At 42.2% G+C, this 17906-nt stretch overlaps 2 protein-coding genes across 2 annotated transcripts; both read left to right on the top strand.

Moving 5' to 3' along the window:
• Positions 1-718: 718 nt before the first annotated feature.
• TMEM217 (transmembrane protein 217) lies at positions 719-1938 on the top strand. The gene has a single exon (XM_010948984.2). It carries the CDS (start codon positions 1326-1328, stop codon positions 1902-1904), a length of 579 nt encoding a protein of 192 aa, XP_010947286.1. The 5' UTR covers positions 719-1325; the 3' UTR covers positions 1905-1938.
• Positions 1939-10794: 8856 nt separating this feature from the next.
• Positions 10795-12092, top strand: TMEM217B (transmembrane protein 217B). Its single transcript, XM_010949137.3, has one exon. It carries the CDS (start codon positions 11114-11116, stop codon positions 11675-11677), a length of 564 nt encoding a protein of 187 aa, XP_010947439.2. The 5' UTR covers positions 10795-11113; the 3' UTR covers positions 11678-12092.
• Positions 12093-17906: the final 5814 nt, after the last annotated feature.

Raw genomic sequence — 17906 nt, 5'->3', positions numbered from 1 at the left:
TGTTTAAAGTTTTCTCAATATTCATGTAATCTGGGCTAGAAATCTATAAAAAGGTTAGCTGTGGTTACAATGTCTCAAGGAAAGTTCTTTTCCCCTTATGCTCAGTGCAGTACTGAGTTAATTTCCTTTGGAGTCTCTTAGGAGAAATATGTGCGGGCTGGGTTACATGTGATTCCTCTTTACTCTAATCATAACCTTTTGGGGGCCACGACTAATATAGAGAAGGCCTTCTAATAGACTCCTCACCTTGGTAGACTCTGAGCTTTAATTTCATTCCTCCTTACCCTACAGAATTCTCATGATGAAATTCAAGTTTGCCCAGAACTGCAAATACCCTCAGAGCAAATCTGACTTTCATGCTTATCTGTTCCAATTCCTGAACTCCTGTAGTCTTTGGTCTCCTACCTCCTACCTTGTCAGAACTTCTGTGCTTTCAAGAATATTTAAAAACTATTTATCCAGCAATATTAGGTTTTTGTTTTTTTTTTTTAGCAGCAAGTTGGCCCCCATAACCTAGCAATCAGAGGCCCTACTTTATTTCCTTTTTATTAATTTCTGTTCTTTGTTCTTTATTTTCTTCCTCCAATTTTTGTTGTTCTTATTGTTGGGTTTTTTTCCCCTTAACTTCTTGAGTTGAATGCTTAGCTCATTATTGATTCTAAATTTCCCTTAAAGTACACCTTTCATTATATTCCTTAAGTTTCGATGTGTAGTGGAGGAGTGATTGCTCAAAGCCCAGCTGTCTTCATCAACTCCTCACCCCAGCAGGGCTATTGTGCTACCCCAGTTTCTCTCCTGAGGTACTTGCACACAAGGTCTGCACAAATGCAGCCAATTTTCCCCATCGGGGCAGCAATGGTTGCCCAAAGCGATGCTAAGAAGAGATAAGAGCATAATTTAAACCAATTTTTTCTACTCAGTGTTTTCTAATACTGGCTACATATAAAAATCACTAGAAAGTTTTTAAAAATATTGATAATCTGGGTCCCATCCAGAGAATGTTCTGATTGCTGTGGGGTGGGGTGTGGGCATGGGCACTTTCAGTGATTATAAAGTGAAGCCTCAGTTGAGAGTCACTTCTCTAATTTATCTGCTCACTGCCTCCAACCCCAGACCACTTCCAGCCTCCTCCCCACTCACATCCCCAGTCAATTTTAAGCAGTTGTGTATCTCCCCAAAGCTGCTGCTGCCTGGTTTCCATATTTCTGTCTATTGTTTTTCCAGGTGAATTTGGGGAAGGAGGCAGAAACCCTGGTAATTTACCACATCATTGGCAGGAACCAGAATTCTCCCACATATTGTTTGTCTTCCCAGAGGGGCTCAGCATGAGACAGCAGCACTGGTGTGGGATGACCGCCAAAATAGGCACCATGTTATCAGGGGTCTTTACCATCATGGCCACCGGCTTGTACCTCATCTTTGAACAGAAATACTTACAGGGAAGCAATTGCACTGAGGTTACCTCGCAGACCAAGAGTACAGACATCCTCATACAACAGTTAATCATCTGCTGGAGTTGGACTATCATCTTCTTTCTGTCTTTCATCACCATCATCATCAGCTGTTTGCTCATATACTCAGTATATGCACAGATTTACAGGGGCTTGGTGATCTACATCATCTGGATCTTTTTCTATGAAACTGTAAACATTGTGATACAAATCCTTACCAACGACGCCTCTAACATTGGAGAGGTCAGAATCATGCGCTGGTTTGGTTTGGTGTCCCGTATACTGACGCACTGTTTCTGGATGTTCTTTGTCATCACCTATGCCTGCGTGATCTACAAGAATCAAAGCCAGGGCAATATAATTTCCTACAACAGACGTATTTCTATAGGCAGTGGAGAGTTCCCACGGCGGAAATCAAAGATAATCAACTTTACCCACCACTATACTGAGTAACATCAGCCCTTTACTCTCCTGTGAGAGGCAGGTCTCCCAGGTTATTGTGGTGGTTCAATTTCGATTTCTTGCACTTTTCAGCAAGTAGAGACAGTACTACCACCCTTTTGGGGGAATGTGGAGAAAAATGTGATTACAGTCACAACTGGAGCACCTGCTCATTGAGGATGTTTAGTTAAAGGACGTTATTTGCCAAGCACTCCTTGAGTTCTTCTGGTCAGAACCACTTTATTGGTCAAAATGAAGAGGCATGGAATGAAATGAAGCTGAATTGCAGTCTGACAGTCCTGCCACCTTGATATGTCTTCACCACCCTTCAACCAGCAGCTAATTTAACCCTGGGACAGGCAAATCCATATTAATATCTCAGATTGTTGTAGCACAAAGAATATTGTTGGTGTCTTGAGGTGGCTTTGTGCTATGGTTTTTCTCCCTGTCTTCTACACTACAAAAATAGAGAAAAATCATACTTCATTTTCTGTCTCGAGCCCCCCTCCTTTCAAATTTGTCAAGGGACCCAAAAGGCACTTGGTTAATCAAAAAGGTATTTGTTACATTTTTATGTCTGTTACCAGACACAGAGGGAGGACACAAAAAAGTGTAAGATATGAGGCCTGACCTTGAGGATTTTGCAGTTTAGTGGGAGAAACTAAATCACCATTGATGAATCAATTAGCCTACTACATAACAGTACAAGATTACACATTAGCACCTATCACCATACTTCACTTTGAGCTCAGGTTCAGAAACTGTCAGATGCAGTTTAAGCCAGGATGGAAGACAAACTGAGCAAACTTCTTCTTCAAACATTAGACATTGTGTTAAGCGTTTATTTAAGTTGAGGTATAACTGACATATGATAAACTGCACATGTTGAAGTATATAATTTGATAAGTTTTGATGTATGTATATCCTATGAAACCATCACCATAATTGAATTCATGACCACATGTACCACCCCCAAAAGTTTCCTCCTAATCCCTGCCTCCTGCTCCTTCCTGTATCACCCTTCACCCTCACAAGGCACCGATTTGCTATCTCTATATATTAGTTGGCATTTTCTAGAATTTTACATAAATGGGATCATACCATAAGTAATCTTTTTTTTTGGCCTGGCTTATTTTGCTCAGCCTAATACCTTTAGGATTCATCCACGTGTATGTGTTTTGATAGTTCGTTCTTTACTGCTGAGTAGTATGCCATGGCATGAATGTACCATAGTTTATTCACTTGCCCATTGAAGAACATATAGTTTGTAGTTCAGGGCAATTATGAATAAGAACACATAAACATTTGTGTACAGACTTTGTATGGACTTATGATTTCATTTATCTTGAGTAAATACCATTTTAACTTTTTAAGAAACTGGCAAACTTTTTTTCCAGAGTGTATGTTCCATTTTATATTCCCACTGATACTGTATGAGAATTCCAGTTCCTCCACATCCTTGCCAGCACTTGGTATTGACAGTAAGTTTTTCATTTGAGTCATTCCAACAGGTACGTAGTGGCATCTCATTGTGGTTTTAACTTTCATTTCTCTAATAACAAATGATGTTGACTGTCTTTTCATATGCTTATTTAGCATCCTTGTATCTTCTTTTGTAAGGTGTCTGTTCAAATCTTTTGCCCTTTTCTCATTACATTCACTAGTTTGTTTTATTTTTTAGATTCCACATATGAGTGATAATATACAATATTTGTCTTACTCTGACTGATCTCACTAAGCATAATACCCTTCAGGTCCATCCATGCTGTTGCAAATGACAAAATTCCATTCTATTTTTATGGCTGAAGAGCATTCCATTATATATATTTATTATTGTATCTGTATAGTCCACACCTTCTTTATCCATTCATCTGTTGATGGACATTTAGATTGTTTCAATATCTTGGCTGTTGTCAGTAATGTTGCTGTTAACATTGAGGTGCTTGTTTCTTTTCGAATTAGTGGTTTTGTTTCCTTTGGATATATACCCAGGGGTGGATCTGCTGGATCACATGGTAGTACTATTTTTAGTCTTTTGAGGAGCCTCTCTATTGTTTTCCAGAGAGGGTGCATCAGTTTACATTGTCACCAACAATGTACAGGGGCTCCCTTTTCTACACATCCTCCCCAACATTTGTTACTTCTGTTCTTTTTGATGATAGCCATCCTGAGAGGTGTGAGGTGATATCTCATTGTGGTATTGATTTGCATTTCTCTGATAATTAATGATCTTGACCATCTTTTCGTGTGCCTGTTGGCCATCGTATGTCCTCTTTGAGAATGTCTATTCGGGACTTCTGCTTATTTTTTAGACAGGTTGCTAATTTTTTTATATTCAATTGTATGAGCTGTTTACATATTTTGGACATTAATCCCTTATCAGTCATATCATTTGCAAATATTTTCTCCCAATCAGTAGGTTGTCTTTTTGTTTTGTCGATGGTTTCCTTTGCTGTGCAAAGGCTTTTAAGTTTAATTAGGTCCCATTTGTTTATTTTTGCTTTTGTTTTCTTTGCCTTAGGAGACAGATCAAAAAAATTATTGCTATGATTTATGCCAAACAGTGTTCTCCCTATGTTTCCTTCTAGGAGTTTCATGGTGTCATGTCTGACATTTAGGTCTTTAATAAATTTTGAGTTTATTTTTGTATATGGTGTGAGAAAGTTTTTTAATTTCATTCTTTTACATGTAGCTTTCCAGTTTTCCCAGCACCACTTATTGAAGAGACTGTTTTTTTCTCCTTTGTATATTCTTGCCTCCTTTGTCATAGATTAATTGACCGTAAGTGAGTAGATTTATTTCTAGGCTCTCTGTTCTGTTCCATCGATCTGTGTGTTTGATTTCTCCTCTAATCTTTATTACTTTCTTTCTTCTACTTACATTGAGTTTAATTTGCTCTCTTCTTATACTTTCTTAAGGTAGAATCTGGGGTCATTGATTCAAGACCTTTCTTATTTTCTAACATAGACACTTAGTGCTATAATTTCCCCTAAGTGCTTCTTTTGGATTAATTTAATATTTCTAATATCTCCTTTGCTACCTTATTATATATCTAATTCTTTGCTGTGTATTTTTGTGGTTGTTTTAGAGTTTGTGGTATATATCCTCATTTGCCTTCAGGTGATATAATACCACTCCACATATAGTATAAAAATCTTACAATAGTATATGCCCAGTTTTCCTCTCCTATTTGTGATACTGTTTTACTTTTTACCTCATCCTCCATTGCTATAATTTTTGCCAATTAGCTTATAAAGAGCTTTAAATAACAAGAAAAACATCTTTTTTATTTTTACATTTACCCATGTTATTTCCAGTGCTGATCATCCCTTTGTATAGGTCCAGATGTCTACCTGGCATCCTTTTCCTTCTGCCTGAAGGACTGTAACATTTCTTAGAGTGCAGGTCTGATGACGATAAATTCTTCCAGCTTTTGTATGTCTGAAAAAGATGATTTCACTTTCATTTTAACTTACATATTTCTAGTCTTTTAATTGTGGTAGAATATACATGATGTGAAGTTTACCATAATAACCACTTTTAAGTGTAGAGCTCAGCAGTATTAAATACATGCACACCGTTGCACAACAGATCTCCAGAACTCTTTTCATCGTGCAAAACTGAAACTCTTTACCTATTAAACAACGGCTCCTCGTCGTCCCCTCCTCCTATCCCCTGGCAACCATCATTCTACTTTATGTCTTTATAAATTCGCTATTTTAGGTACCTCATATAAGTAGAGTCAAACAGCATTTGTCTTTTTTTGGTTTATTTCACTTAGCGTAACGTCCTCAGAGTTCATCTATATTGTAGCATGGGTCAGAATTGCCTTCCTTTTTAAGAGTGGGTAATATTCCATTGTATGTATATATCACATTTTATTTATCCATTCATTCATTGATGGGCATTTGGGTTGTTTCCTCCTCTTGGCTTTTGTGAATAGTACTGCTATGAACATTGGTGTACAAGTATCTGTTCAAATCTCTGCTTTCAATTCTTTGGGGTATATACTCAGAAGTGGAGTTGCTGAATAATATGATAATTCTATGTTTAACTTTTGGAGGAACTTCCATACTGTTTTCCACCACAATGGTACTATTTACGTTCCCACCAACAGTGCATGAAGGTTCTAATTTCTCCACATCCTCCTCAGTACTTATTATTTTGGCTTTTTGATAGTAGCCATTCTAATGGGTATGAGGTGGTGTCTCATTGTGGTTTTTATTTGCATTTCCCTGATATTTAGTGATGTTGAGCATCTTTTTATGCATTTATTGGTCCTCACATATCTTCTTTGGAGAAATGTCTATTTATGTCCTTTGCCCGTTTTTAAAATCAGGTTATTTGTGTTGTTACCGTTGAGTTGTAGAAGTTCTTTATATATTCTGATTTATCACATATTTGATTTGCAAATATTTTCTCTATTCTATGGTTGCCCTTTTCACTCTATTAATCTGTTCTTTTATGCACAGGAGTTTTTCATTTTGGTGTGTTGTAATTTATTTTTCTATTTCTTAAGAAAATACTGTTGGGATTTTGATAGGGATTACACTGAATCTGTAGGTCGCTTTAGGCAGTATTGTCATCTTAGCAATATTAAATCTTCCCATCCATGTACACAGGATGTCTTTCCATTTATTTATGTCTTCTTTAAGTACTTTGAGCAATGTTTCCTAGTTTTCAGTGTAGTCTTTCACCTCCTTGGTTAAGTTTATCCCTACTTTATTCTTTTTGATGCTATTGTATAGACTTGTTTTCTTAATTTCCTTTTTGGATTGTTCATTCTTAGTGTATAAAGACACAACAAATTTTTATGTGTTCACTTTGTATCCTGCATCTTTGCTGATTTTTTATTTGTCCTAACAGGTTTTTTTTTTTTTTTAATGGACTCTTTAGGGTTTTCTGCATGTAAGATTATGTCATCTGTGAACAGAGAGCATTTTACTTCATCTTGTCCAGTCTGGATACCTTTTGTTTCTTTTTCTTGCCTAATTGATCTGGCTAGGACTTCCAGTACTATGTTAAATAGACCTGGCAAAAGTAAGCATCTTTGTCTTGTTCCTGATTTTAGAGGAAAAGCTTTCAGTCCTTCTCCATTGAGTATGATGTTATCTGTGGGTTTTTCACACATGCCTTTTATTATATTGAGGCGGTCTTCTATTTTTAGTTGACTGAACGTTTTTATCATAAAAGGGTGTTGAATTTTGTCAAAAGCTTTTTCTGCATTAATTGAAATGACCACGCTTTTTTTCCCCTTCATTCTGTTAATGTGGTGTATTACAATGATTGATTTTCATATGTTGCACCATATTTACATTCCAAGAATAAATCCCACTTGGTCATGGTGTATAATCCTTGGGTCTTTTTTATGTTGCCCATGTCTACTTAAGTTTTTGAGCATATGTAATGTAGTTACTACTGTTTTAGTTTTTTTGTCTGCTGGTTATAACATCTGTGTCAATTCTGGATTGCTTTTTTTTTAATTTTTAATTTTGGGGAGGGAGTAATTAGGTTTTTTAATTTTTTTTTTTTTTATTTTAATGGATGTACTGGGGATTGAACCCAGGACCTCATGCATGCTAAGCAAGCACTCTGCCACTGAGCTATACCCTCACCTCTCTGGATTGCTTTCGATTGATTGATTTTCTCCTCATTACAAGTCATGATTTTTGCTTCTTTGCATGTCTGATTTTTTTTCTTTTCTCCTTCTCCCTCTTTTTTTTTTTTTTTTTTTTTTTTTTTTTTTTTTTTTTGCTTTTTTTTTTGATGCCAGGCGTTGTGATTTCTGCCTTGTTGGATACTGGGTAATTTTGCATTCTTATACATATTCTTGAGTTTGTTCTGGGATGCAGTTAAGTTAGTTAGAAACAGCTTTATCTTTTCAGGTGTTGCTCTACTATTTGTTATTCTCAGTCTAGGGCTAATTATTCACCACTGGGACAATACTTTTGGATGTTCTACTTAATCCCCCATGAATCATGAGGTTTTCTAGTCTGGCTGGTAAGGAAAAGCAGTATTTCTGGCCCTCTCTAAACAACAGATGGAGAGTTGTTACCCCTAATCATTTTGGTTGAATTGTCACAGGGAACTCTCTGCAGATCACCAGAGTTAGCTCTCTGTGCATCTCTCTCCTCTCCAGTACTCTGTCCTGTGAACTTCAGCAACCTCAGTCTCCTCAGACTCTCAGCTCCTCTTGAAATCAGGGCTCCTCCTGGATTCCTCCTCCCTGCACTTCAGCCTGAAAATTCTCACAAGACATTAAGCTGGAGTAATCATAGGGCTCACTTTCTTTGAAGACCAATGTCCTTCACTGACTGATTTCCAGTGTGTTTCATATATTTTGTGAATTTTTATTTTTTTCCAGGTAGGAGAATAAATCTGGTCTCTATGACTCCATGTTGGATGGAATCAGAAGTTCATGTTGAGTTTTTATTCGTAGTAAAACAAGGGACTCAGCCCAAGGTGGGAATAGAAAAAAGAAAAATATAAACTACTGAGCTCATCATAAGTTCATTTATATCTCAAAGGATAAGTGACTGACAGCAGGAACAATTTATGAACTGTAACTTCTATACCAGCCATGTCTGATAACTTCCTGCAATTAACCTAAAATATGTTTCACAAACACCGAACACATGCAAACCAGAGTTTAGGAATTACATTTTAAAAGAGATAAAGACAGCTCAATATACTTTTGATAGATTTTTATCTTCTTGGACCATTGATATCAGAAACCTTCAGGTAACTGAAAACTCAAGTGAAGCAAGAAAGTATAGCACATTGCAACATAAATGAGGATGCTTGATTTCAGCCCACCTGAGACAGTCAGGTGCTTGGTATCTGACAAGGTACATGTTTTACAGTAGACAACATTTACTGCAGTGAACCCAATTAATAAAAGGCACAAGAAACTGATTCATGGCTTTTCCTTAATAGAAGTTGATTCTCTTCTTAAAGGGAGTGCTGTATTTCTAATTTCAGATTTTTCCTTATCAAAGAGGGGAAATTTATAATATTCTGTTTGCAAAAGCTAATGTGAATTTTTAAAAACTATAACTGCAATAGAAGTTTTTAAAGGAGAATTGAGGAAAGAAGTCTGCATAAGAAGTCAGGGCTGCAGTAGTCACAAATGACTTCAGTAAGGAGATTAAACTTGATATGTCTTGAAAAATGAATGTGATTTTAGTATGTGACAAGGAGACAAGACAATATTCCACAATTTATGATGTACCAAAACATCACAGCCACCAGGGGTCCCTGATCCTTAATCCTTAGGCTTTGCTCTGTTGGTTTTTTTGTTGTTGTTGTTCTAGCTTTACTGAGGTATAATTAACAAATAAATTGTGAAGAGGCTTTGCTTTCTTTTGGATTAAAAAAAATATGAAATGCTAATAGTCTCACCCAGATAAATTAAACACATTTTGTCCCATTTGCCCTCCCTTTTTTCCTCCCTCCAAATTTGTTTTAAGTTGCATTTAAATGGACGTACTTTGTATTTTTTTAAGGTTGTTTTATTTTAGGGGGGAATAATCAGATTTATTTATTTAATGGAGGTACTGGGGATTGAACCCAGGATCTTGTGCATGCTAAGCACACTCTCTACCTCCGAGCTATAACCCCCCAATACTTTGTATTTTTGAAAAAGCCAAGTATATGTCAGTAAACATTATGGGGAGATCAGCTTCTTGTATGACAGTGGACCTACTCCCCAGTGAAACTGGTAAAAATTATGAAAACACACACCCTTGTATACCATCTATAAAAGGTCCTAAGGGTGTACAGCAAATGAAGAAACATCTATTCAGGAAAATCAATGATGATTTGTTAAGAAAAGTGAGATTCTGTGGTATCTGAACCAAAACCACTTCCTCCCCTCCCCCAGCTCAGCCAACCAAAACTCCACTCCAGCCTGGTGTGGCCAAGAACACAGGGCTCCCTCTCCCTCATCCTCCAGTTAGGGTTTTCTTCCCAGGAGGAGCCAGACATTGGCATTTCTCACCCCCTGTCCCAGGGACCTGTTGCTGAGGCTGAGAGGTGGGGGCTCCCTGCTGGTGCGTTGCCCCTACTCCTGGGATGGCTGTGGCACCACTGGGAATGCTGGGGCCCCAACTGTCTTTGCCCTAGGTTGTACAGTCGTCGTTCCAATGACAGGATAGGCAAACCAAGACCTCAGACTACTGTCTTCCCTTTCCCACAGAGCACTCAGCTCCTAAAGCAGGAGTGTCACTAAGACAGAAGCATACAATAGTTCTCACCCACAGTTCCAGAGCCCTGGATCAGAGGTTTTGGCTGGGGCAGGGGAGAAGCCATAAAACAGATAGCTTGCAGTATCTGCCCAAAGGAACTGGTTTTCTTTACAACAGAGCATGGAGAAATTCAAGCCTTAAGGTGCTCTAAAAAATAGTGAAGGCTGTGGCAACAGGCAATTGAGAGGAGATGTGTAGATCACAAATGAAGATTCAGGCTAAACTGTAGGCTAGCTAGTTTTCAGGAGAGAACTCGGGAAAGAAACAGTTGGAAGAAGCCCTCTTGGGGTCAGAAGAAACATCAAACACTAACTTCCAAAACTGTTCCTTCAAAGGAGCCTGAACTTGATCGGATAATCTGCAGAGCAATTGGTGCCCCAGGTCATTACTGGAAACAATCGAACAATTAGTAGAACTTTACAGCTGGGGTGTGGTCAAAGAAGAAGGGAGGAGAGCTCTGGCAAAAACCACTGTTACCCTAGAGTGACTACAGGCATGTGTTAAACCGCTCCTCCCTGAGAGGCAACATCTGAGGCTTCCCACATAGGTGTTATGGGGAGGGCGAGGGAGGAGAACATTACTTACAAAAATAATCCAGCCAGTCCCTAATTAAGTGAACAAGCAAATAACAATAACAAGCCTGGTAGAGGGTTGGGGGTATCCTCGTACTCAGAGTTTCTACAACATATTACATAAAATGTCTAGTTTCCAAAAGAAAAAAGAAAAAAATCTGTGTCCCAGGTCAGTGACACCCTCACTTCCCAATGATGTGATCACCTGTGCTAGGGAGGCCAGAGCAGGAACCAGAGCCCAGGTCCCTTGACTTCCAGCCCACTGCCTGTCCATATTCCATGATTACTCTTAGCTCTCCCATTTACAACCAGTGGTTTGAAGAATTTGTCTAGGGCTACCTCTGCCATCTTGTCATGTATCTCCACGATTTTTTTTTTTTCTGCATTAGATGCTCTGGTGAATATGTATAAAATGAACAACAAGAAGTTTTCCTTCATGCTGGGCATCTTCACTCTCCTCAACACCATCCAGTTGCTCATCTTTGAGGTGAACCAGGTTGCATTCATTGGCTCCAAGGACAAGTTCAGCATCTACAAGGAGACAAGTTCTAATCTGGTCTCTTGGGCCACGAGCCACAAGAAGAACATCAGCATCTGCCTGTCCACCATCACCATCGTGGTCAGCTCCTTGCTCCTCTACTGCATCCACACGAGCAACTACAAGGGGCTGATTGTCTACACTGTGTGGATCATCACCTATGAGCTCACCAGCTTCTCCATGGTCCTCATCACCAACTGGACCATCAAAGAGCAGTTCATTGAGCTGAGGTACCTGCACTGGCTCTTCCAAATCTCCCGGATGCTCCTGCACTTGTTCTGTCTGCCCTTTGTCACCAAGCACGCATATGCCCTTTACAAGGACCCCAAGATTTTAAGCAAGTTAGGCTGGCACAGACACTCCTCCATCAGTACAGTTGACTCATGGCCACCTGTCGGGCTGAGGTCCTTGTACCGCAAGTTAAACTGAACTGTGCCAAGAAGAAGGGAGAGAGAGGGACAGCACTCCCCAATGATGGCTCCCCTCTCCCTGCCTGACTTCTTTTGATTCTGCTTGTCTTTTCGGGGTGCTCGAGTTTTATGCACTTAAGAACAACTCTTGGGGGAGGAAGGATTGCATGGATCAATTATTGTGCATGTGTGTTTGTGACTTGCTTTAGCATTTAATTATAGATTGCTTTTGTGCTTACTTAACCATCTCATTGGTGTATGCTGTTGTTTCTCATGGTACGCTCTTCTCTGCAACATCTTCAGTTTCTAATTTTTCTTTTGTGGACTGCTACACCGATGCTTGGTTCTGCCAAGTCCCTTATGAGCCGTGCTGATAGAAGCTTCTGTGCTGATGGAACTGTTTACATCTGTGTTGTCCACTCACCACGTGAGCACTCGAGACGTGGCTATTACAACCCAGGAATCAAATTTTAAAATTTTATTACATTTTAATTAATTCCAGTTTCAATAGCCATATGTGGCTGCCTTGTGGCTATCATACTGGGTAATCTGCAGCCTCACTTTACTCCTGCCTATAACCACAGAGCCCTTTTCCAGCTTCACACACCACTCTGCTTCCCTCATACTTTTTGGAAAGCAGTTCCTCATGTTGGTTCATAACATGGCAAGAAGAATCCTCATTTAAGAAAGCTCCAAGATTTCTCAGGTTAAGCACTAATGACATTTCGGACTGGAAAATCCTGCCTCATAGGGGGCTGTCCTGTGCACAGTAGGATGTTTAGCAGCATCCCTGGCCTCTACATACTAGATGCCAGTAGCATCCTTCCAGCCTTGTTATAAACAAAAATATCCCCAGACATTACCAAAAGTCCTCTGAGGGGTGGGGAGCAAAATTACCCCCTGTTGAGAACCACTATTTTAAAGCAATACACCCCCAGCACTGAGAGCCAGAATGCCAGTACTAACTAATGGAGAGCATCTTTTACTGAGAGTTCTTTACATTCACCACCTTGTATAGTTTTCATCCTAATGTTCCCATTTCATGGTTTGATGAAACTGAGACTCAGAATGCTTAAGTGATGTGATCAAGATCATATAGTAGCAAAATCAGGATTTGAATCTAGATCATCTAACTTAATATGTGAATGAACTACTTGGTTCCCTGACACATTTTTTTTAAAGGGAGGTACTGGAGACTGAACCCATGACCTCGTGCATGCTAAGAATACGCTCTACCACGGAGCTACACCCTCTCCCCGAAGCACTTTTACTTTGACCAAGATAAGAAGAGGGACCTCCTTTTAGGATATTTCCTTTTCTTTCAAAAAGTTGGGAGTGATGTCAAAGGACACTGTTTGTTTTGACAACGCTCCTCCAAACCATGAGCATAATGACATAGACCACTTGTACTGAACACAATCCACGCCAGGTACTCTTGTAACCATTCCCTCAATTCTTCCCACACACACTCTGAGGAATAGATTTGGATCCAGGTCAGTTCCCCAAAATGACCACCAGATGGCAGTCAGCAACAGCTTTTCTTAGCGCTGATACCCTTCTAAACCAGATCCTCCAGGGGTGGCAGATTTGGAATCTAGGGAGCTTCAAGCTGATGATGGAAGACTAATGGTGTGTGACCCCACCCTAGCTTCACAGGGTTGCCTTGACTGATTGTGACTTGCTGGTACCAGAAACAAAAAATAAAACAGGCTGACTTCAGGGTTCTAATCCCCCATCCCAGATGGGGTGGCAGCAGAGAGTCTGGAAGACTGGAGCCCTGTGAGTGGAAGAGGTAGAGGGAGAGCAGAGTTCCAAGACTTGGCTCACCTAAGAGTTAACCTGGTGTTCAAAAGCTTAAGGCCCTCAGACACAAGGCTGTATGCCCCTCTATACCAAGTGTCGTGTCCACATCCACTTCGTGGCCTCCCATGCTCTCTAGAACCCCCTCTGCTGCACTGAGACTGCTCTTGTAAAGGTGATCTCTGCACTGCCCAATCCCAAGCTCAGACTTCTCTTGCCAGACTGCTCCATGGCTTCTGACCAGCTGATCCCTCCCTGTCCTACCAGCAGGTCTGTGGGACACCAGGGCCACCACTCTCTGCTCACCACCTACCTCGCTGGCCCTCCTCCTCCTCCTCCATCTCCTCTGCATCTCATGACCTCCAAGCACTGGCGAACTCCCAGGATCAGTCTTTGGTCCCCTGCTCTTCTCCATTTCAGTCACTGCCAGCTTTCCTCGCCCAGGCCCATCTCGGATAACCCCTCCAGGGACATATCGGGTCTGGAACTCTCCCTGAAATTTGCACTTGTTGGTCCAATTGCCTCCTTGCTGTGGCAGATGCCTCTACATGGTTCCCAAAGGTCCCTGCCAACTGATATTCACACTTGTCACCTCCCCTTGAATGTGGGCTGGACTAGTGACCCTCTTCTAACAAATAAAACACAGCAGAGTGATAGGATGTAAGATTAGGTTACAAAACCACAGCGACCTCAGTGTTGCTCACTCTCTCCATGGGAAAGCAGCTGCCACACTGGGAGCATCTCGATGGAGAGGCCAACATGGCCAGGAAGTGACATCTCAGCCAACAGTCCCTGAGGACCTGAATTCTACCAACTGCCTCATCAGTGAGCTTGGAAGCAGATCCTCCCCGAGTCGAGTCTGGAGGTGGCCACAGCCCTGGCCAGACACCTTTACTGCCAGTGAGAAACCCTGGATCAGAGGACCTGTGCCAGTGTGCCTGGGTCCTGGACCCACAGAAACTGTGACAAAAATGTATGTTCTCTTAAGCTGCAACATTTTGGGGTAATTTGTTACAAAGCAATTGATAACAATACACGTGCCCAGTAGCCATCTCAGAACACGTCCCAATCAATACTCGTGGTTTTCTCCCATAAACCTGCCCTGACTCTCCCTTCTTTCCCACCTCTGCCCCTCCAGTTGCATTCAGATCCCACCACTGATCATCTCCCTGGGCCATCTGGGCCACACTGTCTTTTGTGCCCAGGCTGCTGCAGTAGCTGCGTCCTACCTGGCCTCCCCGACACCTCCCTTGTTCGGGCTGCAGTCAGTCCTCCACCCAGCAGCTAGAGGGGTCCCGCTGAAACTTAAACCGTGGCACGTTCCTCCTCTACTCTGTTACTCACGTCCTGTGGGCTCCCCAACACCCTGAGGGGAAAATCCCCGGTCCTCACCGCGTAATGTTGGGTGCTCAGCGACCCAGTCCCCTCTCGTCCCTCCCACCTCCTTTCTAACCACTCTGTCCCCCCTCCCTTGCTCCAGCTCCAGCCTCCTGGCGGCTCCTCTTACACACTCCGCACACTCCAGCCTCAGGACCTTGGCACGGGTCCCTTCAGCCTGGAATGTTCTTACTCCAGGTGTCCGCTGGCTTCCTCTCTTGTTTCTTTCAGGTGTCTGCTCAAAAGCCATCAGAGAGGCCTTCCCCACCCCACCAACCTAGGGCAAGCAGCCCCTCCCCCTCCCTCTCTGACCCACTCACCCTGCCTTGTTTTTTCCTTAACACATTATTGCCTGACTTACTATATATAGTTACCTCCCCCCACAAAATATAAGCACCACATTCTCTTCCTTGCTGTCTTCCCAGCACCTAGAACAACACCTGGCCCACAGCAGGTGCTCAGTAAACGTTCGTGGAATGAACGGACCCAGACCCTCAGCAGAAGAGAACGCCCGTTGTTCCTTGTTTTCCAGATGATGCTTGCGGTAGGTGGGCTGGTGAGGGGAGATCCCTACTGCTCCTTTGGCCTCCTCTTCCTACTCCTTTCTTCCCTCACTCACGTCTGGAGTTTTTGGTGAAGACTGTAGATAGATACAGGTGGGAACATACCCCCAAAGGTTACAATTTCAGCCCGTTCATCCCCTCCCTCCTCCCCTAATCCTTTTCGCTGCACCAGCTGCCGGCACTGGAAACACCACCCATCTCCCAGCGCCGCCTCACCCGGCCCGAAGCAGGCCCTCGCAACAACGCGGGAGTCCCAGGGAAGGGCGATACTCTGAGAGCTGTCACCCACCGCGGGGAAGGCCCCTGGCCCCCCAGCCTCCCTTTCTTCACTAGGTTTGCTGAGTGTCTATGGGGCAGCAGGCCCTGAGCTGGGAACTGGGGGATACCCCGAAATGTAAGACACAGCCCACGGTCCCAGGGGATCCCAATCAAGGGGGGCAAGAGTCATTCAGGGCCATTTGCACCCAGCGTGACAGGCCCTGAGGGAAGCACTGGGGGCCACAGGAGGAGCCCCAACTCTTGAAGGTTGGAGAGTCAGGGAAGTCTTCCTGGAGGAAGAGACCTTTAAGCTGAGTCCTGGAAGAAAGTGTGATTTAGCCTTGAGAAGGGAGGAGAGGAAATGGAAAGATGGGAGCCTGAGGAGGTGCAGCTACCCTGCGATAGTAGAGCTGGACGCCCCTACTCGTCATTTCCACCTCGCGGGGAAGGAAGGGGCTCCGTGCAGGGGAAGGATGGCGCTAAGAGGAAGCAAGCATGGGCGAGCTTCCCCAGAGAAAAGAGGGTCTCCCCTTTTCCCACGGCCTCTGCCGGCTGCTCCCAGAAGACGCTTGCTCATAAGTGCACAAGCACCAAATATTTCCGACCATCTTTCCCACCTCACTGCTGTCACCTGGAAGTGCCGTGTCCCACGGAGGACAAAATGTGGTGACTTCTCCCCATCGTTTTCAAGATGCATAAATGTTTTCATGTCTTAATTCTTTTTTCCTCACAGCCTAGGGTCTCCATTTCCCCTACTTTCTTTCCCCTAGAGGTCTCCACATCAATTGCTACAGTTCTCGACCTTTGAAGCCCTCTTTTTCCCTTTCTTCCGTCTCTCTGACTGTCATCAGTCGCTACATATGGACCAATGCTATACTTTTCTTTTTCCAGTCAACTTGCCTGCCCAGCAAGTGGTTAAGGATGCCCCTGAGAGCCACCCCCTGGGTGAGGCTGCCCTGGCGACCAAGGCTGAGCTCGTGACTTTTGAGGCAGCCTTTCACACGTGCAGGAGGGCGGGTGGGCTGCTCAGCGATACCCTCCTCAGCTCCCCTCCCCTTCCCTCTGTCCCCTCACCAGTTATTAGGAAAATCGATTTTTACTATTTTAAATGCTTAACCTTTTTTTCATGAATGAGCTATATTTTTCTCCCCTGGGAAACAGGTTTTACAATGCCTTCTGACCATATTAATTTGTGTCATAAACAAGTTCTTTGCTTTATGTGTATGTGTGTGTGTGTGCATGTGATGGTGTGTGTCTTGTATCTGCTTGTGGATGTGAATGCATGTATTTGAGTATGTGTGTACATGTATATATATGTGTATGTGTGTGTTTGCATGTTTGTGTTTATGTAAAAGGCTGAGTTAAACAATTATTTGATGATTGTTGGAAATAACTTACATGTTACAAATATTAAAAAGTCAAAAAATTTTTTCAGATGTTATGTTTTTCTAAAATTCCCTTATGCCTCCTACCAAGGCTGCCTTTTCCCTTCAGAAACATATGCTATGAGGGGCAACATTCGAATGCATTTGATTTGAAAGGAATGTTTGGTTTTTCTCTTGCCCCAACAGCACAACACTGACAAGACATATATTACGAATGATGTGGAGAATGGAACTTACAGCCATCTTGCTTCTCAAACAGAGTGTTAGGGGGACAAAAGGATCCCATTCAAAGAGATTGGGAGAAAGTAGTTGTAAAAACTGCCCAAGCAACTGGAGATCCTATCAATTCTGCAAGTAGACCCTCGGCAGGTCTTTTTCATGGACCCTTAGCTTCTGGCATCTTCCTCTGCCCAGGATGAGCCTCCTGCCATCTACCTGGACCTCAGCCTGATCCCACCTGCCCCTTGCTCTAATCCAAGGATCTTGTGCATTTTTTGGCCTGATTTGAGATGATTTTATTTAGCATTTGATTAACTTTGCACAATAGCCACCCTCCTTCCCCACCTTCTGACATCCTGGAACACACCTTTGCTTCCTAAACATGTATATTCATGCTGTATTTCTTTCACTTACCTATTCAACAAAACACAAGCCTGTCAACTATTTACTTGGTATTGTGCTAAGAAGTGAGGCAAAAATTAAAAACAAGATGCAGTCTTGGCTCTGAACCAAGAAGGGTGCCTATGAGGGAGTAATTACAATATTGTATGTGGCCATTGTTAAAGAGTCCATGAACGATAAATGCTGGAGAGGGTGTGGAGAAAAGGGAACCATTCTACAGTGTTGGTGGGAATGTAGTTTGGTG

This window comes from Camelus bactrianus, chromosome 20 (assembly GCF_048773025.1).
Source record: "Camelus bactrianus isolate YW-2024 breed Bactrian camel chromosome 20, ASM4877302v1, whole genome shotgun sequence".
In the NCBI taxonomy this organism is placed as follows: Eukaryota; Metazoa; Chordata; class Mammalia; order Artiodactyla; family Camelidae; genus Camelus; species Camelus bactrianus.
Note: the sequence above shows the minus strand (reverse complement) of the source record. Positions and strands in the feature narration are given on the sequence as shown.